Genomic DNA, 19,673 nt, shown 5'->3' on the forward strand with positions numbered 1-19,673 from the left:
AATAAATAAATAAATCTTAAAAAAGAGAAGGAGGGAGGGAGGGAGGGAGAGCGAGCGAGCGAGTGAGTGAGAGGAGGAGGAAGAGGTTACTGTGTCTTTGGAGAGGGGAGTCCAGCCAAGAGCTGTGCTGCTCTAGCAGCCCTGAGAGTGCAGATGGCACTGGATCTGCGGGAAGCCTTGGCCTAGTCCCCGAGCTGCCAAGCTGGGGCTTCCAGTCCCCTCTCTCTGACCCAGAGCAGACTGAATCCAAAACTTGGGGGCCCCAATTCCTAGCTCAAGGCTGCGGAGCACAAGGACTGAGCAAATGGCTCTGGAGAAGGAAGCGGTTCTTGGAACATCGCCACAACGAGCCCCCTGCCATGGACCATGCATCTGCCCTGGGCAAGCCACCTGGCAGCTGACTCTCAGTGGGAGGACAGGCAGGGATCACCCCCATGTTCTATAGCAGGGGGGTCAGTGACTCAGCCAAGACCACACAAAGAGCTAGATACAGACCTGCTGGTATTTGAGTGAATGAATGAACAAAGAAACAACAACAACAAAATGAATTAGGCCACAGTGATCCTTTTAGAAGGCGAGACTGGATGTGGGGTTTTAGCCTAGGGGTTAAGACGCCTGTGTGCCAGATCAGAAGACCTGGGTTTGAATCCCAGCTCCAGCTCCTGAGTCCAGCTTCCTGTGAATGTGCACTCTGGAGGCAGCAGGTGATGGCTCTAGTACTTGGGTTGCTGCCACCCATGCAGGAGACTGGGATTGAGTTCCTGGCTCTGGCCCCAGCCCAACCCTAGTTACTGCAGGCATCTGGGAGTAAAACAGTGGATGGGAGCTCTAGCTGCCCGTCTCTCTGCCTCTCACATAAATACATGGCCCATCCTCTGTTTAGAAAGATATGGGAAAGCTACTCACCTCCACTTCTACCATCACCAGTCCCCAGGGAAAAGTGAAACCTGCTACTATCTAATTCATTAACTTGAAGGGGAGAGTGAGAGATCTTCCATTGCTGGTTCACTCCCCAAATGGCTGCAGTGGGGCTGGACCAGGTGGTTGTTGGGAGCTGGGTTGGAATTGGAATAGCTGGGACTCAAACCGGTGCTCCCAAAGGGATGCCCGCAGCTGAGCTCACTGTGTCACAATACCAGGCCCTGAAACCTCCTTTTCCTATAACTCGAGACCCCTCTGCTGACCTCCATCTGCATTCCTCACATCCTCTTGCCACCCCCTGTGCTCTCAGGACACCTGGCCTTTGCCATCTCTCCTGAACCTAGCTCTCTCCCAGTTCCCTGCCTTTGTCTAACTGTCCTGCAGCTCAGAATTCCTTTCTCCCCTTTCTAAGTCCTACCAATGCACTCCCTGAGAAGCAATTAATAGCAACCAATGAGACAACACTGCATGGCGATGAGGTGCATGGGCTCTGGAGCCGGCCAGCCTGGGTATGCATCTTGGCCTTGCCCCTTCTGGCCATTGGTCCTTTGTGCCCATGTGATCCTTTGTGCTTTAGATGCTTTTAGATCTATGCAGGAGGTCTCTGCCTCCTGCATAGAGAGTGAAGGCAGTGACCTTGCCCACTGTCCTTTGAGAGGCCTGCTAACAGAGCCTGCCCTTGGCTGGCATCTGGAGCTCAGCTTCTAGGAGGGCTACCCCACTAAGAGCAACTCACTGTGCCTTCCCCACTAAGAGTAACTCCTTGGTGCAAGCCCTAGGGCTGTGCTTTCCTTCCGTGAACTTGGAATTTGAGGACTTGCTGGGCAAGGAGTGACTGTGTGACCAGCTCCCAAGATAATCCCTGGGCATTGAGGCTGTCATGAGCAGCCCCGGGTGGGCATCCTTCCTCATGCACTGTCACAATTTGCTGCAGAGGGAATATGGTGCACCCTGTGCGACTCCATGGGAGAGAATTCTGGAAGCTTCTGCCTTGTTTGAAAGTTTGGGCCCCCTGGACTGAGGCTGTATATCTTTTCCCAATGCTCATTTTGCTTTGTTTTCTTTCATCACAATAAATCAGAGGCACGACTAAGGCTACACGTGAGTCCTGTGAGTTCTCTTGGTAAATCATCAAGCCTGGGGGTGGCTTGGGGACCCAGATCCACCGCCTTAAGGGAGAGGTGTGAGGATGAAAGGGTTAACATGCATGGAGTGCTCAGAACAGCACCTGGCTGGTCCAAAGCAGGCTCTAGAATGTTTGCTATGGTTGTCACTTGATGCTCCCAAGCAGAGGGATCTGCACCTTGCTCTCTGCTCTGAGCATTCCCTCTGTGTGAGCACTGCCTGCAATGCCCGCCTTCATTTACTTATGGGTCTGTCTCCCTTAACGGACCACAGGCAGCTTGGATGGCAGCGTGCTACGCTTTACGCGCAGGTCTGCGACAGTATCCCTCTCTGACAAGGAAGACCTCCCACCCCGACTCTCTGTACTGGGGGCCATTCTGGAAATCACACCAGGCAGGGCTGTTCCCCAAATTCACTGTGAACACACAACACTCCTCTGGCTCCCAACCCAGGCTTGAGATCAGATGAACCAGAGGCGGGGCTGGTAGCCACTCCACAGGAGCTGGGAGGGTTATTAATCAGACAGTCCCTGTGAAATCAATTAAGCGTCGGCTGTTGCAGAGCGCAGAAAATGTGGATCAAGGCTTGGGAGACCCTGAACACATGGCTCCCACCACAGCAGATCACAGATGCACCTGTGGGGCTAAAAGCACCATCGTAGCCCAGCTCCAGGGAGCACAGGTAGGCCCAGGCGGGGCTCTGTTGGGGGGATCCAGCTAACCTCGGGGAGTGCCCGAGCTGTGGGGAGTACAGAGAGAGGAGTGGGTTTACCAAAGGCTTCATTCCCTTTTGACCTTCTGTTGGCCTGTCTATTGCTGCCAGCGTGAAATCGAAATCCTTCCCGGTCATCCCTCCAGCTGCTGTGATATCTGTTCGGCTATTTACTTTGGACTCTCAACACAGACAATTAGGGAAGGGCCTCTGACTGCTTCTCCGGCACCAGGGGCCCTCACTCTATGGGGCTGGGCACAAGCTGTTTAGGCATATGCTCACACAGGCCCTGCTCCCTTGACGCCTAGGGCTTTGCTCAGACAGTGCCCGTCTTGGGTCCTCCGGTCCTCTCCTCCTCCACCTGGGAGCCTCCCACTAGCTCTTCAACCCTGGGCCACACAGGGCCAGGGCCCCTGGAGAGCCTTCCCATGTCTCCACTTGAGTCCCAGTTACATCTGTTCGTTCTCTCATTCACCTGCATGCTAACATTTATCATCCCACACCCACTAGGTTGCAGCAGTCCCATGTTGTGTGCAGCACAGACAATGAAGCCTCAGCCCATGCCCTATGCTCACCTCTCCCACAGTGCTCATCTGTTTGCAAATGTCTGCTCTCTGTACCGCCTTACTTGCCAGGCACAATTTTAGGCATTCAGCGAACAGTGAGTTCACAAGAAGCACTAAACAGTAAGTAGTATGCTTGAGCACTGACTGTATGCTGATACCATCATAACGTCCCTTCTACAACAGCCTTACGTGCTGGTGTGGTGGGTTAAGGCTGGCTACACATTTTTTGGCACCTGTCCCATTGAGAAGTGGGGCCTGCTTCCCATACTCTTGAAGGTGGCCGGCCCATGGCTGCACTGAGTGACAGAATATGATGGAAGTGACACTGCCAGTTTCAGGCCAAACCTTGAGGAGACACGATGACTTCCACCTCAGTGCCTGGAGCCCTGAGCTGCCGGGTATGAAGTATAAGAACCCTGCTAGGACTCCACGAGAGGTCCCCGCTTTCCAACTGTGCTCCCCACCCCAAAGTGTCAGGCGTATGTGTGAAGCTATCCTGGAGCCTTGAGACCAGTCCATGCCCTGGACTGACTCCCACACCAGAGGGAGCATGAGTACAGCCCAGCTGAGCCTCTCCTCAACTCCTAAATCTTGTGGTGAAGTTAACCAATCAACCAATGCTTTCTGCTAAGTTTTGGAGTCGTTCGTTAGTTGTGCTCACACAGAGCATCAGAACAGGAAGTTACTGCCACCATCAAGGTCCTGGCTAGTAAGCAACAGGGAAAGGGTTCGAGCACAGGGCGTGTCTGGCCCTGCCACTTGGGCTTGGAGCAACTTGCCACGCTGGCTGCACAGTCACTTAAGCCCTGGAACGTCGGGGCCAAACTTCCTCCTCCAAAGTAGAGAAGAAGTAGAATCTGCTATTTCCTCTCAACTCTTATGATGCATAGTGGCCAAAAAAATATTTTTGAATGAGTTTTTTCTTTATGGGGTTGATATGGGAAGTGTAACTATCCGAAAGAATGGGAAATACCATTTCTAGTGTGACTTCTGGATGGCAGGCACTGGGCTGTGTGAATTCCTACATGGTATCTCATGTGCTGTCTCCTAATCTCTGAAAGGCATGGAGTCTGATTCCAACACACAGATCAGCCACGAAGGGTCAAAGCGAGGCAGGAATGAGGAGCCACCTGCCCTCAGAGCCTGTGTTCTTCCCACCAACAGGACAGCTGATGAGTCCATCTGCCAGACTTCACTCTGATCCCTCTTAAACGGCGCCCAGTTAGTTTTGTGCCATCAACCAGGCCAAGGCAGTGTTAAGAGCCAGAATCTTGATTGCGTTACTGGCTGTACTGGGCACCTGTCCCTGTTTCAGGCCGTCCTTCAATGCACAGAACTTTAGGGTCACAGAGGAAGGCTTCCTCCGATTTCTCAGCTGGGGCTTCAAGAATAAGTAGGACGCGGCCAGAACAAGAGGTGAGGAGGAGGGCAGCCCTGGCAGGGTGTGTGAGAGTGTGTGCAGAGGCAGAGTCCCAAAAGGTCCAGGGCCTGGAGGAAATGTTGCTGAACATCCAAACACACGGAATGTTAAACGTGTAATTCTGTTATATTTGCACATGTAAAATGGCATATTCAAAGATATCCCTACATGCTAACTGTGGTTACCTTTTGGAGGTGGACATAGTGATTTTCTTTCCTTATTCCATTTCCTATCCGTTCTATAATGAGCATCTATTGCTTGAGTAATAAGATGCAAGGAAAAAGAGGACAAAGTTCCACAGGGTGTGTGCAATGGAAGTGGGAGGTGAGCGTGGGCTGGCGGGCCAGGAGAGGCGAGCTGGGGCCACATTTGTGTCTCTTGTCTTCTGGCTCCCTTTCCCTGGGCAAACCCAGAGGCTCAAAGGAGTAAGCGCTACTTTCCTTGCAAGTGAGGACAATGAACATCCAAGCAAGAGGGCGTGGAGGCCGTGGCCCACACAGAGAACAGGAAGCACCAGTTAGCTGCTGGCTTCCTGCTGCCACAAGCCATTCACTGAGCACCCTGGGAAAATGGAGACCCAGTCCAACAACCCTGGGCGGGATGACAATTATCTGGTTCTGTGATCGCTGCCCCCAAAGGAGGCAACAGGCAAAGGGCACACGACTCTGAAGCCCATGAGCAGGAACAACATTCATCTGGAAACTGGGGCCAGGGTGCTGATGGGGGCTGCATCTCTCAGAACTGTGCTTGTGGAAAAACACGTCTACAGAAGTCAAAGGCACATGGGGAGGCTGCTGTTCTCTGGCTGGACTCCATAGGGTTAACGTGCCAACAGCACAGAGACATGTCAGGCAGGGCCAGATGAAGTCACTTTCCACGTCTAGGTTACCTTCACTTTCTTAAACGTGCTGTGACTTTTGTTCTCTGCACAAAGAACAGGAGCCTGGGAAAATAAAGCCTTTGTTTCCTTCTACCTTAGGAAGGAAGAGGGTCCACGTGCACCAGTCTGGGACGGTTCACCTTTGGAGAACGTAGGGTGAAGCTGTGCCCTGTGGGCTCACAGCACTTAGACTGGTGAGACGATGGGTAAATCTCACTTTCGTCTGTACACCTTTCTGCAGTTTTTTTCGATAGAAACTATTCACCATCACAACAAAACTCCATTTTGGAAAAACAGTGGCTAAGCAGAGGGAAGGTGTCTCTATAAACTCAGACTGCGGGACACCTGCTACAGGGAGGCTGGGAGAAGGGGGCAGGAGGAGAGACCACAGGGAGGTGGTGGTGGTGGTGGTGGGGACACGGGAGATGCAGGAGAGTCTGGCAAACTGGGTTCAAATCTTAGCTGTGCATTACCCATCTGCGACCCTGAGCTAGTGAGCAACACAGTCTTACTCTCAGCTTCCAAAACTCCTACCTGCGGGTCCCAACAAGAAAACCCATGAAGGTGTGAGGATTGCACAGAGTGACACGCAGGGAAGGCCCTGTGACCAAATGCTGGCGTGTACCTGCTAAGGACTGCTTGGGGAGGAGGAGCGGTGGGGAGCCGGGAGTGTGCTATGCACCACCACCAGCCCAGGGTGGAGAACCATCTCAGAGAAAGGTACAGTTGCCTGCCCCAAGGGATGCCACACTAACACCTTCCCATACACCAGCTCTTATCTGGTGCCAGTCCTGGCCAGCCAGCCTCCTCATGATGTACAGACATGGGAAGGGAACCCCCTAAGGCTCCAGGAACTTGACCAAGGCCCTACCTTTGGTCAGCAGCCGGCTAGCACCACATCTTGGCCTGCAGGATTCCAAAGCCCACCCTCTTCCTATGCTCCACCCCACCGCCTCTTTCCATCCCATGCGCCCAGCGGGTGGTGGGGACATGGCCCAGGGCCTCAGCGCTGCCGCCCCCACCCTGCCCTGCAGTCCCTCGCGGCCCACACCTGGTCTCCAGTGGGATGTTGCTGTTGAGTAGCCAGTTGTCCTGCGCATGCGTCGGTTCTGGGGCACCGCTGGCCGGGGGCTCTCCGGAGAGCGAATGGTCTGTGGGGGCCGGGCTGGGGTTGCTTCTGGGAGTGAAGTTGCCCCGATTCAGGGAGTTGATGGAGGCCGCGTGGTGCTGGTTGGGGGTGTGGGCGTGCGAGAGTGGCGGCGGCGGGGTCCGGAGCCGTGGGTGGTTCTGCAGGCCGCCTGGGTGATCTAGGGCACAAACAGGCATGGTCATTGTACCCTGGCTGGAGAGGGGGGGGGTCCCAGGGATGTGAGCGCGATGGGCACGGCCAAGTGTCCTGAGCCACGTGGGCCATCCCTACTTATTCAGCAGGCGATTACCGCTGAGCGCCTGTCACGCTGGGTGCTGGACCTGTATCTTGGAGCAGACACAGGTGTTCTCTTAGCCAAGAATGCACAAAGTAAAGATGAACTGCCCAGGTCACCAGCTGCACAGGTTTCTTTCATACTTTCAGGCTTTGGGTTTTCCAGGGTGGTCCCAGACCTGGGGACTTCTTGGGGCTGGAAGTTGTGGAGCTCCGGGGTGGGGCCAGTCACCTGCTTCCTGAGCCCTCGGTAACGTCCTGGGAACATCTGACTGTGTCCAACAGTGCACGGCAAATGAGGCACACTCCTATGTAACAGTTCCCTTGGATGGTCATCCATCTAAGACCATGGCAAACCAGGACGGGACCATGGCCGGCGCACGCCTGGGCACTGGCGGAGTTTTAGATCAGGCAGCCCCTGAGTACCGTGAGCCAAGCTGGTGTCCAGGTGCTCAAAAACCACCACTGGGATTTTCTGGGCACCTACTGCGTGCCAAGCTCTGTTCTACAACCCAGCACAGGGTCTTTCAAAGCTGAACAACCTATAGGGTGAAGAAGACGAGAAATCGGATCCTAGGCCAGATGCTGCCTCCTGACGTGTACCTGACTACGGACAAGTCACTCCACCCCTCAGTCTTCACATCTCTAAAACAGAATGGTTTATTATGGGGATCACAGAGCTAGAGGGAAATGGAACGGGCCGTCGCGTGGGAGCTGTTTCCAGGTTCACAGTTTATGAAGCATTTGGCTTCATCTGTTTCTGCCAACAATCACGTATTTTAGAGGAAGAGAGAGGGAGAGAGAGACAGAGAGAGAGAGAGAGGATGGGACTCAAACCGAGGCAGACGCAGACGCAGTGTTCCGGAGGCAGTGCACCCCCTCCCATCAGGAGACAGCTTTCTGGAAACCATCAAGCACAACCAAGTGGGAGACGCTATCAGTGTTACTGATATGTTTAGTGTACGACGCGTCACTCTGCTTCTTAGGTAATCCAATCTTCTATGGCAAAGTGTTATAGAGCAGATCTGGTGGGGAACTGGGGGAGAGGAGGCAGGGGAGGGATGCAGAGAAACAGAAACCACTCTGAGTGGCTCACGGCCTTGTACAAGCTGCTACTTCCAGCACAATGCCCACACTGGGCCGACAAAGCCCCCCGGAACCTGATCCATACTGCCCGCCTCATCTCTCCCCGGCCCCCTCTGCCTGCTCCTGCTGTTCCTTTCCACCAGAGGCCAGGGGAGTTGCTAAGGCTGAACCTCCAGTTCCAATAAGGGTGCCCAGGAAGCCCAAACAATGGGAAGGGTACCCCCTGGAAGATGTGCAATGCTGAAGTCCTGGACTAGAAGGGAGCCAGTGGGGGCGACCCTCGAGGGTAGCAGAGATCCCAGAAGCCAACACAACCTGTCCAGGCAGAAGGTCCTGCTCAGGGATAGGTGGCCTTCCCTCCCCACCCCTTAGCCGCTCGTCCTGGGAGCTGCAGGCCAGGGCACCAGAGCAGAGAGAGGCAGTGACTGAGCCCCTACTGTCCAACGGTTGGCAAGGGGTCAGCAGAGAAGGGTGACTCAGTCCTCACTCCTGCGCTGTCCTAGGTTTCACTTCATGGGCATTAATAGTTGCTGCCCTCTTACCTACTGGAGCGCCGACCATGTGTGCTTCACATCCTCAACTTTCCTACCCTCACAGCAACCCCAGAGGTCAGTAGTAGCATCATTCCCATTTTATAGATGAGGAGGCTGAGGCACGCAACCAATAGTGAGTGGTCCTTGTAAAGTCATAGCCTGAGTTCTGTCGATCAGACACCTGGTGGCTTTGCATGAGACACAGGCCCCGTCCTGGACTCTGTTGGTCCATGGCCAAGGGCAGCAAAAAGACGCCCAGTGAGGGGAGCAGCACCTGAGGTCCCAGCCACAACCTGTGGACGTTTGCTCTGTGACTAAGTGAGGACACCAGGCTCTGGCTTGATGACTGTCCAGAGTCCTGCAATGATGAGATTTCCAGGATAAGATCCCTGCTCAGAAATCTAAAAACGAACTTATAGAAGGAGATTCTCCCATGCCGACAAGGCAGGTTCTGGTCCAAATCCTCTCTATTTTTTGATGCTCCACTCAGCTGCTACTCCATCCAGGGAGCTTTCCTTGGTCTCTCCTTGCCCAACTTCTCTTCTCCTTTGGAACACTTGCAGCAGGCAACCCATATCTCCCACCTGCATCTCCTTCCCTGGGCTGGCCTACCTACATCCCCATCCTGCTGCCTCCAGGAGGCAGCAGGGTAAGGTTCTGCAGGGTAGGTTTGCATGAAAAACACACTGACACACCATCTGGGGGCCTGGAGACCATAGGCCGATGCAGGCCTCTGTGAGCCTGCCTGGAGCCAGAGCTGTGGGTCCTTCCTTCCCTTCCCCAGTTCCACCCTGAGCACCTTAAGAAAGGGCACCTTGGTGTTGCCCAGGTTCCTGAAGGAGGAGCTCTGCACGGGGAGCTCTGCAATGGGAGCCCTGCCTCACCGCTCACCCCGGAAGGAACCGCGACTGCCTGAGTGAGCAGTGCACGTTTCCCCCTGGTCCTGGGGATTCTCCTTGTGCTTCCCACGGGGAAGATAAAGGGGCAAGGCTGCAAAGGGCCCTTCATCTCGCACCGCCCCAGCATGCATCCCCCCTCTCGCAGGGATCTCTGAAGTGATTCGCTCACTCGGCAGTTATTGAGTGCCTGCTTTGTGCCAGGTCTTGTAAACTGGGTGCTGGGGATAAAACGGTGCACGAAATGGATATGGCTTAGGGCAGAATGCTCTCTTCTGGTTTCTGTTTACTGCTGGGTGACTTCCAGCAGCTCACTTCCCCTTCTTGGTGGGTGCATCTATGGAAGCGTTCACCCTCTCCTGCTCCACCACTTCCTGGGAGGTAGAGTCAGGGCCTGTGCTCAAGCATCAATCACTGGGCCCCGAGGCAAGGGTCCATGTGTTATCCATTTCCATTTGCCCTGTAGCAGCCCTGAGCTGGGCCTGGTGCATGGCAGGCCCTCAGTAAACACCTAAGCAACCTCGGGAAAGCCAGTGGGTCGGGCAGCTGGACATGCTGCGTGCACGAGCAGTTGCTTCCCTCCTGCTATCTGGGAGCAGGCGCTGGTCTGTGTGCAATGCTGTGCCATAAATGCCAACTGTCCGCCTCCGCTCACAGCGACAGCTACCAAGTGAATCGAGCCCCGAATCAAGCCCAAATGCGAGTCCTTTCACTGTTATTTGCACGCACAGCTCTCAGGAAAGGCCACTTGCTTATCTGAGTTCTGCAAGCCTGGTTTTCCAGGCTTCTTGCTTCCTACACGTTCTCAGATATATTCACGGCTGCTGGTGCCCTCTTTCATGTTTATATGCACAAAAATTCAGTACACTGCAGCCTCCTGGCTGTATCTCACTGAACCTAGATCACACTGAGGCTCCTTCATGGAGCTGCGGGGAGCAGTGGGTAAGAGACACGGACTAGGCTTTGGTGTGAGACGGCCCAGAGTTCATGTTTTGGCTCTACAAGCTGCGTGACCTTGGTCAAGTCAGTTATCTTCCCTGGGGATCAGGATTCTTATCACTAAATGGAGATAAAGCTCCCCTTCTTGGATTGCTATGAGAATTAAATGAGATAAGGTATGCAAAATGTTTAGCAGAGTACCTGGAATACAGTCAGGCTAAAAAATGGGGACTATTAATTCTGTAAGTGCAGTAAAGGCATGTTGAATGAGTAAATCATAAAGTACTACATTGTCACCATGGTGATCACTCTTCAGCATTTATAACAGCAGTAAACCTTGAGCAAGAAAGAGTAGGCAAACAACAGAAGCATGATCTTTTAGTGCGGCTGAGTCCCACTCTGGACACCTGCTGGCTCCCAGGTGCCCTGGTCTCAGGAGGGTGCCCACAGCTCAATGTGCACATCAGAAACAGATGAGAATGGCGGTGGGTCTGACAATCAGAACAAGACCAGGTACATGGGGCATTCACACATTCAGACAGGAAGGCTCCTTTCTGCATGGGATCAGTAGGTCAGAAGGAACCAGGTTGTGCCACGTAGATCCATACCCCTCTGTCCTGGGTTTAAGGTGAAACGAGATCAAGAGGGCCCTTGATGTGGATCATTCCATCGGCAACATGAAGCAGTCCTTTGCAGTGGGTAGGGATTTGATGAATTTTGAGATTGGGATGAGCTCCAGTCTTGACAAGTAGCCAGTGTGTGTGGATAGATCCCAAACAAAGGTACTAAGGTCTCCCAGAACTACGGTCAGTCTTAGCTCTCTCTTACAATCTGTGTGATTGGGGGCAAGTCTCTCAACTTTTCTGAGTCTCTGTAATTCATATAGAAGAAGTATAAGGCAAAAAAGAAGAAGAGAAGGAGGAGGGCTACCACACACTCAATTTGTAGTGATTCAGAAATAAAATACACATTGCCTTTGACTTTGGGATGCTCATAGATAAGACATCCAGAAACTCCAAGCATAACTTCCAAAAGTTCATGGAAAATAAAATTTAATGATAAATTTATTTTGGTACAAAAAAAAATAAAACTATGTATATTTTTTCATAAAATGAATTTTTCATGAACTTGTTGAAGCCCATATCCCAAATGGTCATTACTGTGTGTGGGGAGCAACTCGGACTATACTGTTACTGGAATTAAGACTTATTCTATGCATCTGCTCTCCCACAATGTGGCACTGGGAGAGGAGCGTACAGCTTCTACCCAGCTGCCTCTTACCAACTTGATAAGCTGCAAGAGCCGCTCCTGATTGGAGGAGAGCAGCGCGCTCGGCGTGTGGGTAGCAGAGCACGGATTGGTGGAGGACTATATAGGAGGAGAGAGACGGCATGGTGGTGTGGGTTGGTTGGAGAGTGTGTTGGAGAGTTCGCGGGGAAGTTCGTTACTTTGTTCTTTCTCACTTCTCTCTACTCATTCTTGCTTTGGGAGTTTGCTGTTTACTTATTCTTACTTTACTATAGAAAGGACTTGTAAAAAAAGGGAACAACAAGCGTCCGGTCCGGTGCGGCTCCTCCGCACGCGGAGGAGCAGCAACTGTGGGTTGTACATCATCACACATCACCAGGTGTAGCAGGTAGTATTTACTGAGTACCCACTGTGCCACATACTTCCTAAGTGCTTTACTTATTCAGTCCTCAGGGTACCTCGTAAAGAAGGTAGTATCACAACACCTCCTTCTGCAGATGAGAAAACGGAGGTGCAGAAATGGTAAGTGCTCTGCCCAAGATCAGGAGACCACCCACGTTGGAGCCAGAATCTGAACCCAGGCAGTCTGGTCCCAGAACCCGCACTGTGGGGCCCTCCGCCTCCCAGACCTTAAGTGAGATAATATGGGTAAGGGGCCGACTCCCAGAACCCAGTGAACATCTCACAGTGGTGATGGTTGTCAACCCTGGGAGCTGGCACTGTAGCCCCACTGAGCACCATGGGGCACCTACCAGACCGTGGCTACTGATGTGAGGGAAGGCTGCATGAGAAGCGACCGTGATCTGCGTCTAAGGATCTAAGGCAGTTCAGAAGCTGAGAGAAGAAGGCTGCCTGGGAATACTATTTGTTAAATATTTATTTATTTATTTATTTATTTGGAAGTCAGAGTGACAGAGAACGAGAGAGAGAGAGAGAGAGAGAGAGAGAGAGAAAATGTCTTCTGTCCATGGGTTCGTTCCCCAAAAGGCCACAATGGCCAGGGCTGGTCCAGGCCTAGAACTCCATCCTGGTCTCCCATGAAGGCTGCAGGGGCCCAGGTACTTGGACCACGTTCTACTGCTGCTTTCCCAGGTACATTAGAGGGAGCTGGATCAGAAGTGGAGCAGCTGGGACTCCAACCAGCACTCTTATGGGATCCGGCAGCACAGGTGGCCGCTTAACCTGATGTACCACGATACTGCTCCCCTCCCCGTTTTATAAGGATGGCTGGGAGGGAGCAGAGGCTGGGAGTGAGGGGGGATCCCAGGAGCAGGTATAGGTGGTGGTTAACCTGGAGGTACCAGGCTAAAGAACGCGGCCTTCCTCAGCAGGACGAGCTGGAGTGCCATGATGATTGGAATATTTGAGGAAGATTCCTGGTGTGCACCTGGCCAGAGGAATCAGGTGGGGCTGGGCGACAAATATGCCTCGAACTGACTCCAGTGTTTTATGTCACTGGTCTTTTGTAAGATTACAATCCTGAGAAAAAGGCATAAACTTGCAAAACTCTGGCTCAGGCAAAAGAACTCAAGCCTGTCAAAAGCCCTGTGATCTAAGGCGGGCATTGGCTCCACGAAACGGTGCCAGCCCGGGTGCCCACGCCCAGCCCTGCGAAATGGCAGCTAGGTGCCTAAAAGTCTCCTTGCTTCAGAGTTAATGATGACCCCAGCGGGCACTGCAGTCATTCATCGGGCCCTACAGATGGTCAGATATGAAAGATGACAGCATTTAATTATCAGAAAGCAACAACTCCAGCTGCCTGCGAATGCCAGCAAAAAGAGTTATTCGGCTTCCATTAAAATGCCATCGACTACCACTGACACGGGATGGTGATGTAGCAGTGTTGAGAGCTGAGCTAATGAACCTTGGCCTACAAGTCCAATTTAGAGAGGCCAGAAAGCTCTCTGTCACCGCAGCTGGCAGCCGGAATCTGATGGCCTGACGTCTGGTCTCAGCCCCGCCTCCTTCAAGCTGCAGAGTCCCAGCCAATTTATTTAACCTCCCTGGATGTGTTTCTTCACCTGTCAATGAGACATGAAGGCATCTTGCACATTGTAAACGCCTGTTCCAGAGTCAGAGAAAACTAACACTATTATTATCATTACCTAACCTAAAATGGACTTTAAAAAAAAAAAAAAACCTGAAATTCAAAATGTAGACATGGGTCTGAGCATGAAGCCAGGGCTGGAATTGTGTGTCACGTCATCGTCTTAACCCGTTCATTCTCTGCCTGAACGAATGTCTTCTGTTCACTTTCACTGATGTCTGTGCATCACGGCCAGTGTGCAGGGCTTCTAGCTGGTCCCCAGGTGCATCTCGAAGAGGAACGGGACAACAGGGGCTGGGGCAGCACAGATGGGGCTCCCCCAAGGCCACGCTTCCACTGTTCTTAACAGGCACTCAGAGGCCGTGCCTGGGAGGCACACCACAGCTGTCTTTGCCTCTTCGTGCACCTAGTCAGGGCAGAACTGGACACAGAAAATCAAAGTGTTCTGCATTCTAGAAGCTGCACCAAGGAGTCTGTGTTTTCAGAAGCTTCCTTGTCTGCTGTAGCGGTTCTTAAATGGGTGGGAGGGTGTGCAGATCTGTGGAAGGTTTCCTGCTTGTCACCATGGCTGGTAGGCACACATCTGGCCAGAGGCGGCCAGGGCAGCCACCCTCACGCCACGACAGGGCTGCCACTGTAAGGCTTTAGTCTCAGCTTGCTTCCCTTCCCCTACTCTGAGTTCCAGATCATTCTCCTCCCTCTGTCACAGGAGGCTGATCCCTAAGGACTGCCTCCCCGGGTCCCTTGCCCTTGCCTTCCAGATGGGGTTGGCTATCCATGGTGAGCACAGGGAGACGCTCCAAGGCAGGAGGAGAGCGAGGCTGAGATAGCCACCTCCCCCTACCTCTCCGCACTGCAGCCCTGCTTCTGCTGTCTCCAGCAGTACCCTCAAGGCTACAGCTGTGCGCAGATACAGTGGTGTGCGAAAGCTTCTGGAAGAGGAAGAGCGAGGCTACTGAAGGAGAGGCAGGATTGAGGTATATCCCAGGGCAGCCAGAGGGCTCTGGGTGGCAGGGGGTGGGGAGGTGAGGCGCTGGCATAAACCGAAGCCCATGGGCTGAAAGCTACAGGCCCCACAGGGCAACGAGACAGCACCTGGGCCAGAGATCTGGAGAGGGGGTGCAGAGGAAGACGGGCCTGCAGCCAGAGGGCTCACCCTCATTTCTGGGTTTTCAGAGGCAGGAGCAATGACAAGAATGAAGCAGAACCCTCAGGCCCACTAAGACGTCCTCAGATTTCTCATCCAGCAATGACGGCTCTCTGGGGTGGAGGCTGTGAGAAAAGACCCTGACAGCTGCGGGAGGAGCTCAGGTCCTGGGTCTCCCTCAGAGGAGGTGCAATCCCCACAGCTGTCCGTTCCCAGGGTCATGGTCATTTACAGACAACTGAGCCAAGAGTACCAAAGCACCTTCCCTGGAGTGGGCATTGTGGTGCAGCGGGTGAAGATACCACTTGGGACGCCCACATCACGCATCAGAGCGCCAGTTCCAGTGCAGGCTACATTACTTCCGAGCCAGCTTCCTGCTAATGCGCCTGGGAAGGCAGCAGATGTTCACTCAACGTCCTGGCTTCCTGTCCCCAGCCTGGGAGCACCTGGCTCCTGGCTTCAGCTTGGCCCAGCTCCTGCTATTGTGGGCATTTGGGGAATGAACCAGAGGATGGAAGATCTCTCTCTCTCTCTCTCTCTCTTCCTGTCTCTGACATGCTGCCTTTCAAGTAAACCATAAAACCATATCCTTTCTATGTGCGGCACATGAATATCCTGTCTGAGTCACCATTTGAGCCTAGAAGCATATGTCACTCAAACTCTGTGTGCTTGTCCCCATCAGTCACCAATTTGCTGTGTGACCTTGGGCGAGGCACTCAATCTGAGTTCCAGTTCCTGCAGTTGAAAAATCAGGGAGAGGGAGAGGAGATGGTGGGAGACCTGTGCAAGTCTGAAATCGAGGACGACAGCAGTCTGGCCGACGGACTTGTGATGGTTGTTAACGACATTTCTAAGTCCTGTGCATGGCAAGCTGTGTGCCCAACTGTGTTGGATGACTGGACCCGAACAAGCTAGGGCGATGGAAGAGAAGAACGAAAAACACAGGGTGGCTCTCTGCCCTTGCCAGCCCCCACCACCCTGCCTCCCTGCTCTCACTCCATCTACAAGCATCATTCTGTGCAGGCCTGGTACTTGATGCCCGAGACACAGATGCCATGAGACAAAGTCCCTGGCTTGCTGGAAAAGGGCAGCCGCAGCCACAGGGTGTCTTTTCTGGGAGTGACCTCTGACCGACTTAGAGCTGCACCCACCCCAAGGCAGAACTGGTCCAGGAAAGAGACAGTCAAGAGCATTTTCCTTCCCTCTCCTGTTACCTTCTTACCCTTTTCAAAAATGGTCTGACCTGTACACAGTTAGGTCAAGTCCCAAAGCAACAAGGAGCCACAGTTGACAGGTAAGATGGGATGTGTATGTGCAGGGGTGAAATTCCACTCTACAGAAGTCAATGGTGTGTTACAGCAGGTAAGAAGCTCACACAGTGTAGACAGGCTGCATTTAATATCTATCTATCGATCCATCTACCTACCTACCTACCTACCTAACTACGAGGTAAAGACAGGGTCAGAGAAGGACAGTGAGTGCCCATCTTCTAAATGCCCTATTCCTAATTCTATCACTAAATGCCTACAATGGCAGGGGCAGGAACTGAAACTGGGATCTGGGAACTCAATCCAGATCTCCCACATGGGTGCCAGGGGCCAAACCACTTGAGCCATCATCTAATGCCTCCCAGGATGTGCCTTAGCAGGAAGCTAGAGCCAGGAGTGGAGGGGCCGGGTGCTGTGGCACTGGCATCCCACATGGGTGCTGGTTTGAGTCCCAGCTGCTCCACTTCTGATCCAGCTCTCTACTGATGGCCTGTGAAGGCAGAAGATGGCTAAGCGCTTGGACTCCAGCACCCACATGGGAGACCTGGAAGAAGCTCCTGGCTCCTGATTTTGGACTGGCCCAGCTCCAGCCATTGTGGCCATTTGGAGAGTGAACCAGAGGATGGAAGACCTGTCTCTTCCTCTATCTGTCTGTAACTCTGCTTTTCAAGTGAATAAATAAATCTTCAGGAAACAAAAATAAAGGGGAGTGGTGCTGGGACTGGCACCCAGGCATTCCTTATGGGATAGAGGTGTGTTGACTCCTATGCCAAGGGCAGGTCAGCACTGGTAGAGATAAAACACTGAGAACATGGGAGGGAGTGTGCTGTGCTGATGAGCACTGGCGGGCCCAAGGCAGACCCTGTATTGTGAGTCACTGCAGCACAGCAGAGGATGACCTGCTCCCTTGCTCCCTTGGGTGCTGAAGGGTTTAGAAATTGTGTTCCCACGCGAGTAGGCAGAAGACTGCGTGAGCCTGGAAAGATGGGTTGGCGGGAGGGCTCACGGCAAGAGTGTGCATCCAGGCATCCAGCGTAAGCTGAAGTTCTCCCCAAGCCTCATGGCTACGCCCACACAGGTCACGTGGGAGGGAATCAGACACCCAACCACGGGTGGGAGTTGAGATTCCCAGGGGGAAGGACTGCTCCCAGCTTTGCCGTCAACTCCCTCTTGGCTTAGGACAGTCCCTCCCGATCCCTGGGCCTCCATTCATCTTTCTGACGAGTGAGGTTCCTTCATTTTACAGACCATCTCCTGCCATTCCTTCCAGCCCTGGACAGTGCGACTCCTCCAAGCTTCCCATGTGCAAGCAGCTACAGGTGGGAGAAGCAGCAAGCTGCTCCCCGGGCTGTGGGAAGACGTGTCATGATCAAGGCCAGGAAGTGACCTGCTGCAAACAGTAGCGTTCAAGTGCAGAAGATCCTGCCCACCAAGCTCCCTAGTGAGCAGTGGGCTGCCTCGCAAGGCAGCGAGCTCCTTGCCAATGAAGCAGAGGCTATAGTGATGATCCTCACCCTTTCCCCCAAACTTCAAGCCTCTGCCACTCCAGCTAAGTAAATGCAGACTTAAACTTCATGCTTCCCTGTCCATCACTCCACAAGTGCTCACAGTGGCCAAGAGCTAGGAGCTGGGAACTCTAGGTCTCTCGTTTGGGTGGCAGGAACCCAACCGCTTTCAGGGATCACTGCTGCCTCCCAGGGTCTGCATTAGAGGAAGGTGGAGTCAGGAGCCAAGACCTGGCAATGGAACCCAGGAACTCTGATGGGAGGTGCAGACATCTTACCCAGCCTCGTAACTGCTGGGCCATGTGCCAGCCGCCACAGGTCTGACCGTAATACACCCCAGGCAGTGGAGCCAGAAGTAGGTGGCTCCTCACTCTGGGCTATACGGCAGGCCCCTGCCCCTGGGCTCATTCACCCAGGCACTGCCACTGATTTCCAAGAGGCATGAGATGACTTGGGCACTCATCTTTCTCTCTCTCTCTCTTTTTTTAAAAGACTATTTATTTTAAAAGTCAGAGTTACAGAGAGAGAGGGAGAGGACTTCTATCAGCTGGTTCACTCTTCAGAAGGTCCCCACAGTCAACACTGGGCCAGGCTGAAGCCAGGAGTTCCATCCAGGTTTCCCAGATGGGTGGCAGAGGCCCACACACTTGGGCCAACTTCTGCTGCTTTTTTCCAGGCCATTAGCAGGGAGCTGGATTGGAAGAGGAGCAGCTGGGTCATGAACTAGCACCCATATGGGACACCAGAATTGCAGGCAGCAGCTTTACCTGCTACGCCACCGCACTGGCCCCAGATCTCTCTTTAACCTTGACCTGATGGTTTCCAAAATGTACAATGAAGACAGCTCATAATTGAAGTGGGCATAAGTGTTGCATTTTTTTTTTTCAGCAGTTGCAGATGCCATGAACAGGAAGTCAAGATGATGAATCTAAGGCTCCTGCAGGGAACAGTCTACCTTGTTGACTGACGCCAGCACTGAGGGTCAGGGCAGTTTATCAGGCAGTTTTCCTAATTCTATAGCACCCCCAGCTTCCTCCTGCTCCTGTGCCTACACTGCCTGGGCCCTGCAGGAGGCTAAGAGCAGCACAGGGAGAGGTGAATTCTTACCATTATGTTCACATCCCTCCTTCCTGTCTATATCCATCACTATTCTTGGAAGAGACACTGACGTCCTTTGTTGAAAGTGACAGGCTGGCAAAAAGCTGCCAGACGCCATAGAGCAGCACTGCCTGGCATTAAATGCCATGGCTCAGGCTCAAGTTGCCTTGAGTTCAAATCCCACCTCTCCTGTGTACACACTGGCTACAACACAACCCTTTCCTGGCTGTCAAGTTCATGCCGTGAGCCTCACTCAAACAGCACATGGCCGGGCGGGCAGCGCTGAGCCACACAGGGCTGAGTTCGCAGCCAGGCTCTACCATGCCCCAGCTCGGTGGCTTTGGCTGCTCCTAACCTCTGAAAGCTGTGACTTGGTCTGTGACAAGGGGACAGCGGTGCCTTCTATTTCTCTGTGCTGCTGCAGGATTCAGTGAGGCAGGGGGCATAGGGTCCTGAGCATAGCTCCTCAGAATTACCAGTACTTCCTGTTCCCTGGGGCCGTGGGGCCTCCTGGGGCCGAGATCTTACCTGTCTTTCCTGCACCTTTAGCTACCGTCCCTGGAGAGGCTGTTAAGCCAACTATAAGTGTTTGTTGTCCATGCAGGGTCTCTGAGTTTGGACCCTGGGAGGTTGTCAGGGAGGAAGAGGATGAGTATTCCCCGGCCCAGGCTACGAGCAGGGCTCCCGCGAAGGCTCCCTCCTCATCCTCAGAGAGACACTGAAAGGTGCTTCTGAACTTCTCCATTTTGCAGATGGTAAACTGTCAGGAACCTGCTCATGTCTTGGTTTATGACATTTTGCAATTTTTTTTTCAACAGAGAAACGTCCCTGGCCCTGGCACTGGCACTTGGGACAATTTT

At 53.2% G+C, this 19,673-nt stretch overlaps 1 protein-coding gene across 24 annotated transcripts in view; it reads right to left on the minus strand.

Annotated features, from left to right (window-relative positions):
* TENM4 (teneurin transmembrane protein 4) overlaps positions 1-19,673 on the minus strand; it is a 1,939,017-nt gene that overhangs the window by 229,421 nt on the left and 1,689,923 nt on the right. For all 24 annotated transcript variants that reach the window (XM_089331772.1, XM_089331875.1, XM_070076074.2 and 21 more), the window contains one exon: positions 6,675-6,930. In XM_089331772.1, coding sequence (XP_089187898.1) covers positions 6,675-6,930 — 256 coding nt within the window. The remainder of the gene's footprint in view (positions 1-6,674; positions 6,931-19,673) is intronic.

This window comes from Oryctolagus cuniculus, chromosome 1, assembly GCF_051225735.1.
Source record: "Oryctolagus cuniculus isolate XC-2025 breed Fujian yellow rabbit chromosome 1, ASM5122573v1, whole genome shotgun sequence".
Classification (NCBI taxonomy): Eukaryota; Metazoa; Chordata; class Mammalia; order Lagomorpha; family Leporidae; genus Oryctolagus; species Oryctolagus cuniculus.